This window comes from Rhincodon typus, chromosome 2 (assembly GCF_021869965.1).
Source record: "Rhincodon typus isolate 14 chromosome 2, sRhiTyp1.1, whole genome shotgun sequence".
In the NCBI taxonomy this organism is placed as follows: Eukaryota; Metazoa; Chordata; class Chondrichthyes; order Orectolobiformes; family Rhincodontidae; genus Rhincodon; species Rhincodon typus.
The window spans coordinates 106957418-106978256 of NC_063333.1; the positions used below are offsets into that span (position 1 = coordinate 106957418).

General features: G+C 42.7%; 1 protein-coding gene across 1 annotated transcript in view; it reads right to left on the reverse strand.

The window, feature by feature from the left end:
- LOC109927714 (leukocyte elastase inhibitor-like) overlaps positions 1-19027 on the reverse strand; it is a 28504-nt gene extending 9477 nt beyond the window's left edge. The window contains exons 1-4 of the mRNA XM_048608685.1: positions 19018-19027; positions 16725-16898; positions 973-984; positions 96-211 (exon numbers count right to left, since the gene is read on the reverse strand). Coding sequence (XP_048464642.1) covers positions 96-211; positions 973-984; positions 16725-16898; positions 19018-19027 — 312 coding nt within the window. The remainder of the gene's footprint in view (positions 1-95; positions 212-972; positions 985-16724; positions 16899-19017) is intronic.
- Positions 19028-20839: the final 1812 nt, after the last annotated feature.

Consider the following 20839-nt stretch of genomic DNA (forward strand, 5'->3'; position numbering starts at 1 on the left):
GCCTTTAAGGTTACGTTGCCATAATGTTACACAATTGTTGAAAATGGTGAATCATGTCTAGTAAGTGTGACCAATTTTCATCAATCTGATCTTACTTCGAGAAATGTGTATGTTTCCTCTCCAAATAGACAATTAGCCAGTTTCAGCAGATAAGGTTTGTCACGGTCATTGATAGCAGCCGTTAATTCCTTGAATCTTGGATGGACATCTCCTTGTGAAATGCAGAACCTGTTATGAAAATAAAAATAAAGTTGTGAGTTTAAGTGGGCTTCAGCCAATTGATCAAAAATTAGACATCTGACCAAATATATAGATAACCAACTAGCTTTTTCATCTTGCACTCATCAGGTTTGGGATACAAGAAGCCTAATTTACAAAGAGAACACTATCTCACACAGCATGAGAAGATGGTGCTGATTGGTTGGGCCATAGTTGGCAGGGCAATACAGCAGGAATTGTTAACTGTCATTCTTAGCTACTTAATCACAGATCCAACTGACAATGTTGATTTGATTTCCAGTATAGTTCTGAAACCAGTCATGATAAATTTTTAAATCTTATCCAACAGCAGAATGGCATCTAACACTCAATTCAACGTTCTGAGGTTTGTAATATGTTAAGCACAGTCATCTCACTGCCCCCGGATGATCAAAGGGATGTATCATTTGATTTGGTCAACCTTTCTTTGGGACATACAATCTATATACCTGGCATTACACCAGCACTGAAACTGTACCAGATCACTCATTTGTATGATAGGCTAAATGTCTTTTGGCTTAACAGCAGCATCCTGTTCAGTGGAGACTTTCATTCGAGTATTTACTGCAAAGTAGCAACATGAGATGACTTGCTTCAGTTCTGCTGAGGGCAAAATTGCCAACCACATTACCAGATACAGTATATACTTAAACAGTCATTAAATCTGCCAGGTTAAGTTGTGCAAATATTTATATTAAAATGGACTTTTATAACCATCACCATTTTCTAGTTAACGAGTCCCCTAACATATTCAATGTCGAAATCTCCCTTTACACATCTATAAATCAACATTTTAAATCTCAAAATCAAACTGTTCATAATCGCAATGTTAGATTCTGTAGCACATTTGAAGAGTGTTTTCTATAATCAATTATTATTATATCAGTAATTATTATAGAAAATTATTATTATTGCTGATGTCAATTAATGAATTAACAGCACCAGTAGAGACAAATGGGTATGATTTGATCGTGATTAATGAGACATGGTTGCAGGGAGACCTGGTTTGGGAATTGAATATGCAAGGATACTCAGCATTTCCAAAGCATAGATTTGGGAAAAGAAGGTAGAGTAGCTTTATTAGTGAAGGAAGGGATAAGTGCTGTAGTGAGAAATTACATCAGCACGGGAGATCAAGGCACCAAAGTCAGTCTGGGTAGAAATAAGAAATGGCAAGGTAAATAAGTCCTTGGTAGCAATAATCTATAAGTCATCAAATAATAGCCCTGCAGTATAAACTAGGAAATACTGAAGGCTTGTAAGGGAAGCACAGCAATAATCATGGGTGATTTTAATATGTGTAATAGACTGGATTAATCAAATTAGCAAGGGTAGCTTCGAGGGAGATTTCATTGAATGTATTAGAGATTGTTTCGTGGAGGAAATCAACAAGGGAGTAAGCTATTTTGGAAATTGTAATGTACAATGGAGTGGGAATAATTAATGATCTTGTAGTAAAGAATACTCTCATGAAGAGCAATCATAAATTGCCAGAATTTCAAATTCATTTGGAAGAACACAAGTGTTCTGCAGTTTAACATAGGCATGAGGACAGATCTAGTCCTATGGGTGGGCAGACTGAAAGGACAATTGATGAGCACTGTAAGATGTCTAAAAAAAATTCAATTGCTCCCAGCTAAAATATATTCCAAAAAGAAAGAAAGATTGTAAGGGGGGCAAAGCATCAACGACTAAGCAAGAAAGTTTAAAGATATATAAAGGCAAAAACCAAGGTGTACCATGTTCCAAAGGTGAGTTGTAGGCTGGAACATTAGGAAACATATGTCTATAAAAGGGAAAAGAGAAGTTGAAGTGAATGTTGCTCCCTTGGAGGACGAGATTCGGGAGTTATTAGCAGGGAATGTGGAAATGCCAGAGTGACTAAATCAATATTTTTATACAATTTTCATGGTGGAAGACACAAGTACCATCCCAATAGTAATAATTAGTGTAGATGTTATAGAAAGGGAGGAATTTAGAACAATCATCATCGCTAGGGAAACAGTACTAAGCAAACTGTTGGCATTGAAAGCAGACAAATCCCCATGGCCTGACAGCCAACATCCTAGGAACATAAAGGAAGGGTGGTAGCAGAGATAGTAGGTCCATTGGTTGTACTTTTCCAGAAGCCTCTGGATATAGAAAAGGTTCTGGTGAATTGGGAAAATTCTAATATAACACCCTTATTCAAAAAAGTAGTAAATGGGAAGTTACAGATCACTTAGTTTAACATCTGTTGTTGGGAAATTGTTGGAATCCATGGTTAAGGAAGTAATGACAAGACATTTGGTCAAGACACAAGCCAAAGTACAATCCATCAGAAGGCAGTATGGTTTAATGAAGGATAAACTATGTTTGACAAATCTGCTAGAGTTCTTTGAAGATTTAATATGCAAAATAAGATAATGGGGATCCTATAGATATGGTATATCTGGACTTCCATAAGGCATTTGATAAAGTCCCACACAAAAGGTTAATATATAAGGTAAAATCACATGGGATTGGGGTAATTCATTAGATTGGATAGGGGATTGGCTAACCAACAGAAAGCAGGCAGTCAGGAATAAATGTGCCTATTTCTGGTTGGTTCAAAATGTAACTAGTAGAGATGCACAGGGTTTGGTCTTCAGGGGCCCCAACTATTTACAGTCTTTGTTACTGACTTTGACGCAAGGATAGAAAGTACTATAGCCAAATTTGAAGATGACACTAAAATGATGTAAAAGTAAGTTACAGTGAATAGATAAGAAATTTAGAAATAGATTGGGTCAAATTCATGGACTCCCTCCTGAATAGCATAGTGGGTTCACCTAGAGTACATGGATGGCAGTGGTTCGAGGAAACAGTTCACCGTCACTTTCTCGAGGGCAAGTGGGAAATAAATGGCTGGTCCAGCCAGCAATGCCTGTATCCTATGATTGATAATATCACCTCTTATTTTACAGCCTGTGTAAACTTCTCTCATAAAAAATGATTTCTTATCTCCTGTCCACCTGCTGTACCAAAGTCTCTGGAATTTCTTCAGAGACTCTTGGAGCACATTTTCTGAAGGCAGTGCCTCTTCCACAAATTCCACAAACATCTGTTGCAGCCATATTCCCTTTAAGAGCAGAATCAACAACTTTGGGGGGTAATAATACGGAATACTTCACTATGGGGCACTGTCATTCTGGGGGCTGGAGTTATGCTGAGGGACCAAGGATGCAAAAGGACAGTTCACAGACACAAATGATCCAGGGATGAGTGAAATCTAGAACAAACAATGCTTGTAGAATGCTCAGACCTGGGACAAAAGCCAGATTCTGGGATAGACCCGGAAAATCCAGGACAATTGGTCCACCTATTTAAGAAATGGGGGCAGAGTCTTATGGGGGGCTGAACGACTTGGGCTATGGTGGAATTTGTGGCAATAATCACATGAGAGGTCAGACAAGATCGATCTCAATAATGGAAGCAACTTAGATCTTTTAGGAACTGTTGGATTTCAAGGCGATCTCCTTACCTGCAACAGAGAATTGCATATTAAGGACGATTATTGCTTGTTAGTGACTTTGTTAAACTGTGCATTTCACCCCAGTGACATCCAGCTTCTTATCATACCAAACTCACCAAGCAAAATAGAATTGACATGGAAATCAGTGAAGGCATCTTGTAACTTCAGCTCGCAACTAGATGCGAAGAGCTTCCATGTTGCTCACCAAGCAATAGCATTTTAGGGCACAACCCATAGGCAGCAGCTGCATGCAGTCTTCAGCCACTAAAATTGGCATCAAACATTTGTCAACACCTCAAGATTCTCATGGCACCTCTCCAATCCAAGGCATAACAGGATGCTTAAGATGTAAAGACCAACGTTGCAGGGTGCACACGTAACTAGTATTGGTAAGCTTTAGCAAGGACACTTTTTGCACTGTGACACACACCCAGCTCACAGACTGGACCAGGCTGCTCTCCTGGGCTGCTCACTTGCTCTCTTAGCATTTCCTCACTTTACACCTGTTCTTGTCTTGCCTGTTAATGCATTGACTTTTCAACCACCCATAAGCAGTCAGGGGAATTATGTATTATCAATCAAGAACTGTGAAGATGGCAGTCAGAGAACTGATCAGTCATGTCCAGGACTGCCTGAAGTCGGTCAGTGGTCGGGGTCAAATATGTACGTTGATGGTTCAGGAGGGTGCAAAGAGTGCAGCCGGGGGAAGTCAGGTGGTGAGGCTAAATCACTGCCAAAATGAGGTGGGCCAGTTAAAGCTGTGGGGTGGAGCAGAAAGCAAAGTCATGTATTGAGGTGGGGACAAGGGCAGCGACAGGGGGAATCTTAATATATAATGGTGTGCAGGTAGAACAGCATTAAAGGCATGGTAGACTATAAGTGAGAAAGGTAGGTTATTGACAGTAACTACAGCTGTGGACTCCACTGGGGGAGAGTAGAGGAGGATGGGCAGCATTATTGTGTAATGTCAGGTTTCGGGTACAACGAAGACAACTGGAGACAAACTTCAATGTGGTGAATCTCCACGTGTGGTGGTATGGGTGGAACTGCGCTGTCAAGGTAGTGCAATGTAAAAGGGGAAATGGAAGCTCTGGGAGGTACCTGGTGTCCAGAAAGAGCCCAGTGTTTTTGCTTACAAACATGAACTGGATTTCCTGCCATCATCTGCCATTCTCTAAATGCTAACTGCAACTGGAGAATGGCTTGGACAATGTGTAAAATGAGGGAATCAGCATCAGTTCGATGAAAACCCAGGTCTGCTCGTCACTAGCAGATTGAAAGGGAACACCAATAAAAATGAGCATCAGACAAGTCAAATTATGAGCTTTTATTGACCCCATCAAAATGGAACAGATTGGAAATGAATAGAGGCTGCAGTTCACACCTGCCAAATGCTGGCATCATGACTCTGACAGTCCATGATGGTCTTCTGGACCCAGCTCACCTTACTGGAACCAAGTGTCAATCAGCCCTTGTAGAGCCCAATGTAGCTGAGCTCAATCATCCACAAAGCAAGCTTCACCCAGCTCAATGTCCTCATCTATCTACTTGGACAACTACTCCCATTCCCAGCTCCTCACGATGTATCACATTGCCACATTGCCTGCAGTAGTTGTGCAGAATACAACCTGCCAGGATGGTGCAGCATACTCTGTCTGGATTGTGAAGCTTTTGCTAGCAACAAGAAGGTGAATAGTCTATGGGTTGGTGACCAGTTATTAATGACAGACATCTTTTGCCTGATAACAACTATGTGATTGGTTCACAAATAACTGAATACTTGGAACTGGGAACAAGTTACTGAAAGACAGAGAAATGTTCAGTTCTTTCCCAGCTCAGACATGGTCTCTCTATTATCTGCCATCAAAATTCACTGTAAACCTGAAGAAAACTAGTTTATCTTTCCTGTAAAAGTTGTTAGTAACTGTGACTTTTAACAGATAGGCCAGATTTTTAATAAGAGAACGAACCAACTTGTGTGTCTTACCAACCACTGGAAGCATCTGGAGAAAGATGGCTGCAAAATACACATTTGCCAGCAGAAAATCATAAAGATCATCTCAACAATGGTACTTGGGAACAAAGACTACTGCACTGCCTTTCTGATTATTTTACTCCCAGCCAAATCTTATTTTACCCTTTTTGCTTGACTTTGAAAAGGGAGAGCTTATAAAGGGATTAGTTTTAATCAGTAGTGTTTTATGGCAATAGTTTAGAACTGTTTACCTAAAGCTGGAGTATAATCATTTGTAAAAATTAGTTTTATGATTTCTATCAAATGGCATCTGAAAGTCAGGGAAATTGGGGAATGTTGCAGACTTTTAAAACCTGTGGTTTTTGTGATGATTCCAGGAATAGCAGGGCTTGATTCCCAAACCGCTACCCCAGTGAGTTGTGACACATGCTTAATGTATTTTCCCCTTCAATGTCCTAATGTCCAGCAAACATGGATTTCAGGGTATCACGTAGCAAAGTGACTCTGACTCTGCGCAGCCTGTGTTCTCTGTGCCATCTCTCCATTGCATTTTGTATCTAGAGAACACCAAATGATTGAAGGAAATGCAGCTTTGGCTACACAGACAATGTTGATGACTTGATTCTCTGAGTGGTCATTCAGAATGGACCGTTGCTCACACCCTGAACTGCAGTCAGACAGGTCCCCTAACAATGAGCATCCTAAGCAGATCAATGATTGTAGCCAAGTCACTGGACCAAGTGTGGTCTGTGCCTGTGACTGATGGTACTAGAGTGCCCTGGCTGACAGTGGCCTCCCCCCCTTGACTGGGTTGAAAACTAGCCCCCACCTAATTTCAAATTTGGTCTTTTGGTTGAATACATTTGAAGTGTGCTTGCTGCAGAGGCAGCTGGGACATGCTGCTTGTGTTAAATTGACATTAAAATATCCCCATCCATACCCAGACAGATTCCTGCTGACAAAGAGGCTGTCTATTTCTGCACAATAAACCATATCAATACAGCAGTACTGACAGCCTTTAGGGTCTGTCTGAAGCACCAATGTGCCAACCGGCAACGCAAGGTATGGATACTATGAGAATGTAGAAGGTGCTAAGTAAGCATATGCTAAGAGAGTAAGCGAGCAACCCTAAAATATAGCCTGGTCCAATCCGTGAGCTGGGTGCCTGTCTCTGCTGCAATCTTTCAATCCAGTTTCCAGTGCACCCTGCAATGGGAGGCTGTGGGTTCTAAGCAGCATGCAAGGGAATCAGAGAGGTGCCTTGACGGTCATGAGGGATTAGCAAATACCGATGTCATTGTCAGTGGACAAGGGATGCATTCAGCTAGAGCCTATGGATGAAACCCTGAGATGCACTTTGGCACTGAACAACATAGAGGTTCTTCGCAGCGAGTGCTAAGCAGAAGTCAGACATAGCTCTGATTTCCAAGTCGAGATTTCTCAATGTTTAGTTTGTTTGATAAGATAGGATACTACATATTAAAAGAGATGAGTGAGGCCATTAATAAAGTGTTCAAAAGCCATAAACCCCCTTAATTGATAACTCACCACTGCCTGGCAAGAAACTCACTTCGCTGCTCAGCAAAGGCACAAAAAATGGAGTGAACTGCTCCTAATGTTGAGACAGATCTCACCAGAATTCTGCCACAAATCTTGCCACAGGCCACATTGTTCAGACCCCTATTAGATTCCATTTGTTGGCTCTGTTTATCTTTCTCCACATATGCCCCCAGAACTGCTAAGTGACTATTTCTAGCATTTTGTTTTAATTTTTTATTTGCACTACCCACACTTTTTTGTAATCATTCTACACACACTGCTCAAATTTTGCAAGCACTGCGCTGACATCATCAATGTTCCTATACCTTTCAGTAACTCACCTTCAGCAACTGATCACTGAGGGTGTTTCACACAATATAAAAGTTGATGCAGTATTCAACTAGCAGCCACAATTAAATACAGTTGAATTGAAACTCTGTATTTAAGTGTCCTGAAGTAAAAACTTGTCACATACTCACTTTAAAGTAGGTTTAGAGAAGTTGAACACAAACACTATAAAAAAAAACTGTTGAATATAGAAATGTCTCAGGATATAAACAGTAAACAATCATAATTAATGTGTTCTCCAACTTGTTGTGAGCAGTCTCTCGGAAGATGTGCTGGTATTTTCAATCTCAAAGTTTCCAAATTAAAAGTAATAACTATCACAAATATTTCCAACTTTTCTTCCAGGAGGCCTTTTGAATTCAGATTACATTTAAAGTCTGAGACACTTTCAAATATCTTACATCCACACCCAAATATTTTTGCACTGCAGGATAAAATGTCATGAAAAAAACCTGTCCTACAACAATTCTTCCCCTATTCTACAAGTAATAACAAGAAAATAAATCAGAACACTGCAAGTAAAATTTCATATTGAGTATATAATGGTTTGGGAATCCAAAGTGCCAGTATTTTAATACTTGAACATCTTGAATAATACAAATGTTGATTGGTAGACAAAAAGGGGACATGAGATAGCTTTGGCAAATAGGGTTAAGGAGAATCCAAAGAGATTCTACGAATACATTAAGGGCAAAAGAGTAACTTGTAGAATAGGGGAAGAATTGTTGTAAGACAGGTTTTTTTCACGACATTTTATCCTGCAGTGCAAAAATATTTGGGTGGGGATGTAAGATATTTGAAAGTGTCTCAGACTTTAAAGGTAATCTGAGTTAAAAAGGCCTCATGGAAGAAAAGTTGGAAATACTTCTTTATTCAACAGGGTCTTGAGCCTGGGTTTGGGAGAAAGATTCATGAATTGGACACCCCGAATCAAGCAAGGGAGAAATGCCCCAAATCCCCATCCTGTGTGGAATAATGAAGGGGGCAACTGAAACAAGGGAAATATAATCACAGCCATCCACCTTCATATGCCTATCCCATCAGGGAGAGATGGTGATCAGCAGCAAGGAAGTCCAAGGCAACAGCTGCCACAAGGGAAATGCTACAATTGTGGGCACACAGGCCACTTCACAAGGGGCTGCAGGGTACCCAGGCCGTTAGCGCTGCCACAGGAGCCAGGCTCAAGACCCTGGACCATGCTTCTGGAAGGACCACAAAGACAAGCAACAGTTAATTTGCTGCCAGAGACCATGCAGCCAAACTTAGTGGAGGAAATCCCATCCTTTACCTCTTTATACATCCAGTTGGATCCACATCCCAAAGCATGAAGGAGCTGCACTTCACCTCAGCAGAGGGAGAGGCGACAGTGAGGACCAGGGGGCTGCCGGGAAGGTAAGTTTTCCCTCTTAAAGGGCTTACCTCGAGCGTCAGCAGCCTTCATTTATCAGCATGAGAGGGAGAGGCGACAGCGAGGACCAGGGGGCTGCCAGGAAGATAAGTTTTCCCTGTTAAAGGGCTTACCTCGAGCGTCAGCGGCCTTCATTCTTCAGCAGCAGAGGGAGAGGCAACAGCGAGGACCAGGGGGCTGCCGGGAATATATTTGGGCCATTGTTTAAAAAGGGAAGTAGACAAAAGATGGGGAATTATAGACCAGTTAGCTTAGCCTCTGAGGTGGGGAAGATGCTTGAGTCTATTATCAAGGAAGAAATAGCAAGGCATCTTGATAGAAATTGTCCCGTTGGGCAGACGCAGCATGGGTTCATGAAGGGCAGGTCATGCTTAACAAATCTTTTGGAATTCTATGAAGACATTACGAGCAAGGTGGACAATGGGGACCCAGTAGATGTGGTGTACCTAGATTTCCAAAAGGCCTTCGACAAGGTGCTGCACAAGAGGCTACTGCATAAGGATGCATGGCGTTAAGGGTAAAGTATTAGCATGGATAGAGGATTGATTGACTAACAGGAAGCAAAGAATGGGGATAAATGAGTGCTATTCTAGCTGGCAGTCAGTGATTAGTGGTGTGCCTCAGGGATCGGTGTTGGGACCGCAATTATTTACAATTTATATAGATGATTTGGAGTTGGGTACCATGTGCAGGGTGTCAAAGTTTGCAGATGACACTAAGATGAGTGGCAGAGCAAAGTGTGCAGAGAATTGTGAAACTTTACAGAGGAACATAGATACATTGAGTGAGTGGGCAAAGGTCTGGCAGATGGAATACAATGTAAATAAATGTGAAGTCATACATTTTGGTAGGAGTAATAGTAAAAAGGATTATTACTTGAATGGTAAAAATTTGCAGCATGCTGCTATGCAGAGGGACCTGGGTGTCCTTATGCATGAATCACAGAAGGTAAGTCTGCAGGTACAACAAGTAATTAGGAAGGCAAATGGAATTTTGTCCTTCATTGCTAAAGGAATTGAGATTAAAAGCAGAGAGGTTATGTTGCAGCTGTACAAGGTGGTGATGAGGCCACACCTGGAGTACTGTGTGCAGTTTTGGTCTCCTTACTTGAGAAAGGATGTACTGGCACTGGAGGGGGTGCAAAGGAGGTTCACTAGGTTGATTCCGGAGTTGAGGGGGTTGGCTTATGAGGAGAGACTGAGTAGATTGGGATTATATTTATTGGAATTCAGAAGATTGAGGGGGGATCTTACAGAAACATATAAAATTATGAAGGGAAAAGATAAGATAGAAGTAGAGAGGATGTTTCCACTGGCAGGTGAAGCTAGGACAAGAGGGCATTAGGACTGAATTGAGAAGGAACTTCTTCACCCAGAGGGTTGTTAATCTATGGAATTCCTTGCCCAGTGAAGTAGTTGACGCTACTTCAGTAAACGTTTTTAAAGATAAGGTAGATTTTTTTGAACAATAAAGGAATTAAGGGATACGGTGAGAACGCAGGTAAGTGGATCTGAGTCCACGAAAAGATCAGCCATGATCTTATTGAATGGCAGAGCAGGCTCGAAGGGCCGGATGGCCTATTCCTGCTCCTAGTTCTTATGTTCTCATGGGTTTGCAGCACTGGATGGGATAGTGTGTGACAGCCCCGGCAGACAGCGAGGTGGAAGACTGCCCCATTAAGTTTCAATGGGTCATAGAAGGTTCCAGAACAAGACTCAACACATGCTGAGATTTTGGTAACATATAGCACACCTGTAAGAAAACTCGAGTGGATTCACTGGACACCTACAGGAGTGGGTGCAAATACAGAATCTATAGAATTTCAACTGGGAGACATAGCCTGACAGTTAATCTTAATTTTAGGCTTGGACCTTATGCGGAAGCGTAATTTATCTTTTGACCCAGCCAATTATAGAGCCGTAGAGTCACAGAGTTGTAAAGCACAGAAACAGACACATGCCGAACAAATGTCCTTTATCTCGTCCCTTTTGCCGGCATTTGGCCCATATCCCTATAAACCCTTCCGAATCATGTACCAATCCAAATGCCTTTTAAATATTGTAATTGTAACAACATCCACCACTTCCTCTGGTACAGCATTCTATACACGCATCACTCTCTGCATGAAAAGGTCACCCCTGAGGGCCCTTTTAAATAGAACATAGAACAGTACAGAACAGTATAGGCCCTTCGGCCCATGATGTTGTGCCGACCTATTATCCTACTCTAAGATCAAACTACCCTGCATACCTTACATTTTACTGTCGTCCATGTGCCTATCCAAGAGTCACTTAAATGTCCTAATTGTATCTGACTCCGCTACCACTGCCGATAGCGCATTCCACGCACCCACCACTCTCTGTATAAAGAACCTACCTCTGACATCTCCCCATACCTTCCTCCAATCACCTTAAAATTATGCCTCCTCGTGATAGTCATTTCTGCCCTGGGAAAAAGTCTCTGGCTATCCACTCTATCTATGCCTCTCATCATCTTGTACACCTCTATCAAGTCCCCTCTCATCCTTCTTTGCTCCAGTGAGAAAAGCCCGAGCTCCCTCAACCTTTCCTCATAAGACCTGCCCTCCAGTCCAGGTAGCATCCTGATACATCTCCTCTGCATCCTCTCTAAAGCTTCCACATCCTTCTGATAATGAGGCAACAAGAACTGAACATAATATTCCAAGTGTGGTCCATATAGGGCTTTATAGAGCTGCAGCTTAACCTTGCAGCTCTTAAACCCAATTCCCCTGCCAATGAAAGCCAACACACCATACGCCTCTTAATAACCCTATCAACTTGGGTAGCAACTTTGAGGGATCTATGGACATGGACCCCAAGATCCCTCTGTTTCTCCACACTCCCAAGAATCCTGCCATTAATCCTGTATTCTGCATTCAAATTCGATCTTCCAAAATGAATCACTTCACACTTTTCCGTATTGAATTCCATCTGCCACTTCTTCACCCAGCTCTGCATCCTATCAATGTTCTGTTGCAACCTACAACAGGCCTCCACACTATCCATAACTCCACCAACCTTCGTGTCATTGGCAAACTTACTAACCCACCCTTCCATTCCTCATCCAAATCATTTATAAAGATCACAAAGAGCAGAGGTCCCAGAACAGATCCCTGCAGAGCACCACTGGTCACCGAGCACCAGGCTGAATACTTGCCATCTACGACCACCCTATGTCTTCTATTGGACAGCCAATTCTGCATCCAGACAGCCAAATTTCCCTGAATCCGATACCTCCTTACTTTCTGAATGAGCCTACCATGTCGAACCTTATCAAATGCCTTGTTAAAATACACCACATCTATTGCTTTACCTTCATCAATGTGTTTTGTCACATCCTCAAAGAATTCAATAAGGCTTATGAGGCACGACCTGCCCCTCACAAAGCCATGCTGACTATTTCTAATCAAACTGTGCTTTTCCAAATAATCATAAATACTATCTCTCAGAATCCTCTCCAATAATTTGCCCATCACTGAAGTAAGACTGGCCAGTCTGTAATTCCTAAGATTATCCCTACTCCCTTTCTTGAACAAAGGAATAACGTTTGCCACCTTCCAATCATCTGGTACTACTCCAATGGACAATGAGGACGCAACGATCATCACCAAAGGCGCAGCAATCTCTTCCCTCGCTTCCCATAGTAACTTTGGGTATATCCCATCTGGCCCAGGGAACTTATCTATCCTCATGTTGTTCAAAATTTCAAGCACATCATCCTTCCTAACATCAACCTGTTCAAGCATATCAGCCTGTTTTGCGCTGTCCTCACAAATGTCAAGGTCTCTCTCACTGATGAATACTGAAGCAAAGTATTCATGAAGGACCTCCCCTACCTCCTCTGACTCCAGGCACAAGTTCCCTCCACCATCCCTGATCGACCATCACTCTGGCCATCCTCTGGTTCCTCACATAAGTATAGAATGCCTTGGGGTTTTCCTTAATCCTACCCAAGGCTTTTTCATACCCATTTCTAGCTCTCCTAAGTCCATTCTTCAGTTCCTTCCTGGCTACTTCCTCAACCTTAAGTAAGCTTCCTTCTTCCTCTTGACTAGATGTTCCACATGTCTCATCATCCAAGGTTTCTTCACCTGACCATCCCTTCCTTGCCTCAGTGGGACAAACCTATCCAGCACTCGTCGCAAGTGCTCCCTAAACAAAGTCCACATTTCTGTTGTGCATTTCCCTGAGAACGTCTGACCCCAATTTATGGTCCACAGTTCTTGCCTAATAGCATTGTAACTCCCCCTCCCCCAATTAAATACTTTCCCATACCATCTGCTCCTATCCCTCTCCATGGCTATAGTAAATGTCAGGGAGCTGTGATCACTACCACCGAAATACTCTCCCACTGAGAGATCCGACACCTGGCCTGGTTCATTGCCAAGCATCAAATCCAATAAAGCCTCCCCTCTAGTTGGCCTAGCTACATACTGAGCCAGAAATCCTTCCTGGACATACCAGACAAAATCTGCTCCATCCAAACTATTTAAACTAAGAAGGTTCCAGTCAATATTATGGAAGTTGAAGTGACCCATGACAACAACCCTATTACTTCTGCGCCTTTCCAAAATCTGCCTCCCAATCTGTTCCTCAGTGTCTCTGTTGCTACTGGGGAGTCTATAGAAAACTCCCAATAACGTGAGTGTTCCTTTCCTGTTTCTGACTTCCACTCATACTGACTCAGTAAATAAACACTCCTTGATGACCTCCCTTTCTGCAGCTGTGATACCATCCCTGATTAGCAAAGCCACTCCCCACCTCTTTTACCTCCCTCCCTATTTCTTTTGAGGCATCTAATCCCCGGAACATCCAACAACCATTCTTGCCCCTGTGTTATCCAAGTCTCCGTGATGGCCACAACATCATAACTCCAAGTACTGATCCATGTTCTAAGTTTGTCACTCTTATTCCTGACACTTCTTTCATTAAAATAGACACACTTCAACCCGTCGCACTGACTGCAACTTTGCCCTATCAACTGTCTACCCTTCCTCACAGACACTCTGCATGCTGTATCTGCCTGTACACCAGCTACCACATCCTCTGATCCATAGCTCTGGCTCCCTTCCCCCTGCCAAACTCGTTTAAACCCTCCCAAAGAGTCTAGCAAACCTCCCACCCAGGATATTGGAACCCTTCCAGTTCAGGTGTAACCTGTCGCTCTTGTACAGGTCCCGCCTTCACCAGAAGGTATCCGAATAATCCACATATCTGAAGCCCTCCCTCCTACACCTTCCCTGTAGCCACATGTTCAGCTGCACTCGCTCTCTTCTCCTAGCCTCACTAGCCCGTGGCATCGGTATTCTGAGATTACTACTCTGCTCGTCCTGCCTTTTAGCTTCCAACCTAACTCTCTATATTCATTTGTCGGGTCCTCATCTCTTTTCCTAGTTTTGTCATTGGTACTGATGTGTACCATGACTTCCGGCTGCTCACCCTCCCCCTTAAGAATCCTGTAGACTCAATCCGAGACATCCCTGACCCTGGCGCCCGGGAAGCAATGTACCATCTGGGAGTCTCATTCAGGATCACAGAATCTCCTGTCTGTTCCCCTAACTATTGAATCTCCTATCACTATCACTCTTCTATTCTTCCCCATTCCTTTCTGAGCCATAGAGCCAGGCTCAGTGCCTGAGATCTAGCTGCTGTGGCTTTCCCTGGTAAGTCGTCCCCCCAACAGTATCCAAAGCAGTATACTTATTATTGAGGGGAACGGCCACAGGGGATCCCTGCACTATCTGCCCATTCCCTTTTCCTCTCCTTATGGTAACCCAGCTACCTTTATCCTGTAACTTGGGTGTGACAACCTCCCAATAACTCCTACCTATCATCCCCTCAGCCTCCTGAATGATCCAGAATTCATCCAGCTCCAGTTCCCTAACGCGGTCTGTGAGGAGCTGGAGGTGGGTGCACTTCTCACAGGTGAAGTCAGAAGGGACACAAGTAGTGACCCTTACCTCCCACAACCTACAAGAGGAGCATGCAACTGCCCTAGCTTCCATTCCCACTATTCTAGATTGCCAAAAGAGATAAAGAAAAAGGGAAAAAAAAAGCTTACCTTACTGACCCTCCACACAGAGTCTCTTTTTTCAGTTAGAGGAGGAGGAAGGGTGGGAGACACTACATGTGTAGTGTTTTGGGATTAGTCACTGCCCGAATATGTTAGTTCACTTACCCAGCAGTCAGCCTTCACTTCGCCTATTCACGAGGCAAGTTTTTTTAATAAAGGAAACCTTACCTTCCTGGCTGGCCCCTGACTCGTGCTCTTAGCACTCCTGCTGCTGAATTTTAATCTTTCCCCTCTCACCTTAAACCTATGTCCTCTAGCTTTGGACTCCCCTACCCTGGGTAAAAGATTTTGGTTATTCACTCTATCCATGCTCCTCATGATTTTATATACCTGTATAAGGTGACGCCTCAGCCTCCGAAACGCCAGGAAAAATAGCCCCAGCCTATTCAGCCTCTCCCTATAGCTCAAACTCTCCAACCCTGACAACATCCTTATAAATCTTTTCTGCATATTTTCAAGTCTAACAACATCTTTCCTATGTTAGGGAGATCAGAATTGAATGCAGTATTCCAAAAGTGACCGAACCAATGTCCTGTACATTTACAACATGACATCCCAACTCCTATTCTCAATGTACTGACCAATAAAGGCAAATGTACTAAACACCTTCACTTGCCAGTCTACCTGTGACTCCACTTTCAAGGAACTATGAACCTGCACCCAAGGTCTCGTTGTTCGGCAACACACGCCAGGACCCTACCATTAACAGTATAAGTTCTGCCCTGATTTGCCATACTAAAATGCAATGCCTCACTATTATCTAAATTAAACTCCATCTTCATAGCTCATCAGCCCATCTGATCAAGATCCCATTGTACTCTTCACTTCCACTACACCACCAATTTTGATGTCATCTGCAAACTTACTCTTGTTGTATTTGGCAAATGCCTAGGTCGGTGAGTCCCCAGTGGAGACTGCAACAGGCGTATGCACATACAATTTGTACCATGGGGGTGTCGTGGATTAGACCCACCAAAATGCCTGAGGGGGCAGCAGAATGGTCAATTCTCAAGGATCTATCATTTTCATTCAACATAGCCATATACACTAAGCAGGTAAAACCTTGTCATTCCTCCTCTTCACCACAGAAGTCTGCCAAACAATTCTTAAGGGACCACTGATGCCAGCTTTCATTGTTAATTCCCCATTCGCTTGGATTTGGGATAGGATTAAGGAAACAGCAGCCGTACCCCACCAAGAGGTCCAGGCCTATTATATTCAAGCAATTTATATACCACATACCACGAGTATGTAAATAAAGCTAGCAACATAAAGCTGTAATAGAACCTGTACAATGAAAATCTTACAGATAAAACCAAACAAGGCAGGTTTGAGGAAATATTTCAGGGATTGTTGATAGTGCACAAATGTTACAGGAACACATCAATATAAATTTTTCCATTAAGTTCTGATTAAGTGACCTTACCCACGAGGACTTTGTGAAGCTCCTCATTCAGCAGAGAACATTGATCAGTGAGTCCCACACCAGCAATCACTCTACACTAATTACAGATTCCGCCTTTCTACCCATGAAAAGAGCACACCAAGAATGAAGGCATGCAAAAATGACCCCATGATGTCCCCATTCATGATTTGATAATGTATTCAACCTTCCCTTACCTCAGCCATCTCAGTAGCAGTGTTGCCTTTAGCACCAAGATACACCATGGCTAGAGCAGTTGAGATACTTAATGGAGACAAAAAAATGTTCTCATTTTCCTTTAGCTTCTTAAACAGAGCAACAGCAAATTTGGTATTTGCGACAGAGAATCCATTTTGAAAATCTAAGGAAAAACAAAACATATTTGAAAGTTAAGGGTGTACAATCCATGGCATTACAGATTTAATTCCACATTCCCCTGAAACGGAGTTCCTGATCTCACTCATTCATTTGTGAAGAATTAATGCAAATTTCAGGCATTTTCCCCTAATTTGAGAGAAGGAAAATCTAAAAAGAAACTGCCCATGCTGCTATCACACACCTCCCACTGACTGTTTCAAAATGATAGTCCATCTATTCTTTCAGTCAAGTGTTCTGTGACACAGAAAGACCCAGAGACAAAAATTGTGAATAAAACAAAGATAATATGAAACAAAATACTGTTGATGTTGGAAATCTGAAATAAAAACTGAAAATGTTGGAAATACTCAGCTGAACAAGTATCATCCATGAAGAAATAGAGTGATACGTCAAACATATAGTTGGATTTTAAGGTGCACCATAAGGAATGACAGCTGAGACTACAAGTAGTTCCCAAAGCTGAGTGAGCAGCATGGACTGATGGATAAGTTTGGAGTGTGATGTAGCGGTGAGTGGGAAACATCAGGAATCAGTGGGAGGTGAGTAGCAGGGCAGGTTTAAAAGGCCAGGGTTAATGGAACAGGGATGACCTGGGAATGGGATATGGGAACTTCGGATAAACCAAAGGATCCCAAAGGTAGTCCGATCCCTTGTTCAACACCACCCCGGCTAAAACTGCTGGATGCCCTGCATGAACCTCCTTCAATATGGATAAAATACCAGTGGGTCAGATGAGCCATAAAAAATAAAACAGGCATTAAAGTGTTACACCATATGATGCCTCCCAACTCCCCATTAAACAGCAGATAGGTCAGGGCACATGGTTATGTGACAGAAGTATCTCTGAATGGATTGTATGTGCTGGAACAACTGTCACCCCAACCCACTAACACCATTTCAAAGGCATCAGCGGAGTCCATTAAATGTAACAAAACATCTCTGAGGAAAGGTCACTGATCTGAAACTGTTTCTGCTTACACTCATGCTGCATGTCTTGTTGAATATTTATAGCATTTTCTGCTTTTATTTTAGGAATGTCGCTTTAGGAGCAATAAACTATTTGGCACAAGATTCTCTCTTCACTTCCTGAATCTTGATGTGAAATCATTCTGAATTCTTTTATCCTCTCCCAGGGTTAAACAAAATACAGTTTCAGCACACCATCCTGTATTACCAGGCCAGGAGCACAAAACGACTGTCAATCCGGTGATTCTAGCTTTACATTAACTATCTCATTGAAATAGTCCAAAAGAATGTATGGTCTCTCACGGTATAAAATTATCGGAGATTGATGCTCAGGCATCTTAAGAATAACAGCAAGATTAATTTGCATTATGCCTCATCTGGTTGAACGCTCATACAGAAATTATAATTATTTCAACTTAACACTGAACAAACTTTTTTTCCATTCAAGAAGCAGTTTACTGAATTACGGATGTGTTATCTAACAATTGATTCAAACTATTTAAAATTAAAATTGATTTAAAAATTTGTAGAAAATCATAAATACAAAGAAGCAGATCTTATACTGCTCCCAGAATAGTTGTACTTAATACTGTTTTGTCAAGATTAGCAGAAGCCTTGCTTTGGTGACATCTTTTGAGTATCTTGAAACAGCCAGTATCCTCAAGGATCACAACTTAACACAGAGGCACCATTTACGCCATAAAAGGAAGCCATTTAGCCCATCTGTACCACACCACCGCCCTACAGCGAAACCCAGTTCATCCTACATCCCTGCTCAGACCCAGAATCTCAGAGAGGAAAGTATTTAATAAAAGGAGCTTTAAAACCTTTCCATTGTAACAGTAAATTGGATTGTCTTGCTTGTGTATTGAACTAAGCAGTTAAACATCTGAGTTAAATACTTCAATATTCAAGACATCATCATTAATATCACAGTCTTTCCCTGCATTAATTCTTGCATTTACCTCAATAACAATATGTGAGAAGTTATTTTAAAAAAGCATTGTTAGTGCACCTTTTGGTTGTCCTCTTTCTTATTGTAAATGATTAATTATGCTCATTTATCACAATACTAAATCTTTGATACCCAACAATAATGCTTTCAAATTACAGTTAAAAAAGTTTTAATAATTTACCTGTATTCATGCTGCAAGAATTAAAACTGCAGAAACTTGTGTCACTGCTTCTATTCTCTGAAAGTGTTACAGTGCCTTGTTAAATACTGTTAATCTCAGGGTGTGTCTCATCACCAATGAGTTACTGGGAAGAGTTTGCTAGTTGAAACCTGATATTCACCTTAGAGATAGTAGGAACTGCAGTTGCTGGAGAATCCGAGACAACAAGGTGCAGGGCTGGATGAACACAGCAGGCCAAGCAGCATCATAGGAGCAGAAAGGCTGACGTTTCGGGCCTAGACCCTTCATCAGAAAAGGGGGAGGGGAAGGGGGTTCCGAAATAAATAGGGAGAGAGTGGGAGGCGGATAGAAGAGGGATAGAGGAGAGGATAGGTGGAGAGGAAACAAACAGGTCGAAGAGGCGGGGATGGGGCCAGGAAAGGTGAGTGTAGGTAGGGAGTTAGGAAGGGGATAGGTCAGTCCAGGGAGGACGGACAGGTCAAGGGGGCGGGATGAGGTTGGTCGGTAGGAGATGGAGGTGCGGCTTGGGGTGGGAGGAGGGGATAGGTGGGAGGAAGAACAGGTTAGGGAGGCAGGGACGAGTTGGACTGGTTTTGGGATGCGGTGGGGGGAGGGGAGATTTTGAAACTTGTGAAATCCACATTGATACCATTGGGCTGCAGGGTTCCCAAGCGGAATATGAGTTGCTGTTCCTGCAACCTTCGGGTGGCATCGTTGTGGCACTGCAGGAGGCCCAGGATGGACATGTCGTCTGAGGAATGGGAGGGGGAGTTGAAATGGTTCGCGACTGGGAGGTGCAGTTGTTTGTTGCGAACCGAGCGTAGGTGTTCTGCAAAGCGGTCCCCGAGTCTCCGCTTGGTTTCCCCGATGTAGAGGAAGCCACACCGCGTACAGCGGATGCAGTATACCACATTGGCAGATGTGCAGGTGAACATCTGCTTGATGTGGAAAGTCTTCTTGGGGCCTGGGATGGGGGTGAGGGAGGAGGTATGGGGGCAGGTGTAGCACTTCCTGCTATTGCAGGGAAAAGTGCCGGGTGTGGTGGAGCTGGAGGGGAGCGTGGAGCGGACGAGGGAGTCACGGAGAGAGTTGTCCCTCCGGAAAGCAGATAAAGGTGGGGAGGGAAAGATGTCTTTGGTGGTGGGGTCGGATTGAACAATTCATTGATGCTCACACCTCCAACAGGTTCTAGACTGGTCCCAAGCTCTGCCCCTCCAATGTCACCTGACCAGCTCTCTTAAAGGGGTACCACCACTAGCTACACACAACACATACATCTGCAGAATCTGAGTGCCTCATGATTTAGAGTCAAAGACTTTGAAGTCAAAAAAGTGAGAAAAAGGTTGGGTTTGTTTTGTTTAAAACCATGTTTTTCCTTGAATGCTGGTGAACTGATATCATGCCAGTTGTGTCTTTGGATAGCCAAAGCCCATGATGAGATTAGAGTTGATCTTCAAGTATAAGGAGTCAGTTCAAAAAAGGTTCTTGTAATGAACTTTCTCTTCATGGAAGAGCAGGGAGGTGCCTTTGTAATTTCTGCACTTGGATTTGTCTTTTTTTTTTTTTTTTTAAAAAAAAGGATTGCCACCATTTAGAAATCTGAGATTATCCTGGACCTCTTCCTCATTCCAGATTGGTAGGGTGAGGGAAAGGAGCTGTAAATGTTGGTTCCTCTTCTCCATGCTAAAGGTTTCAGGGTATTCCATCACTAAAATAAGAGACAACAAGGTGCAGGGCTGGATGAACACAGCAGGCCAAGCAGCATCATAGGAGCAGAGAGGCTGACATTTCGGGCCTAGACCCTTCATCAGAAAAGGGGGAG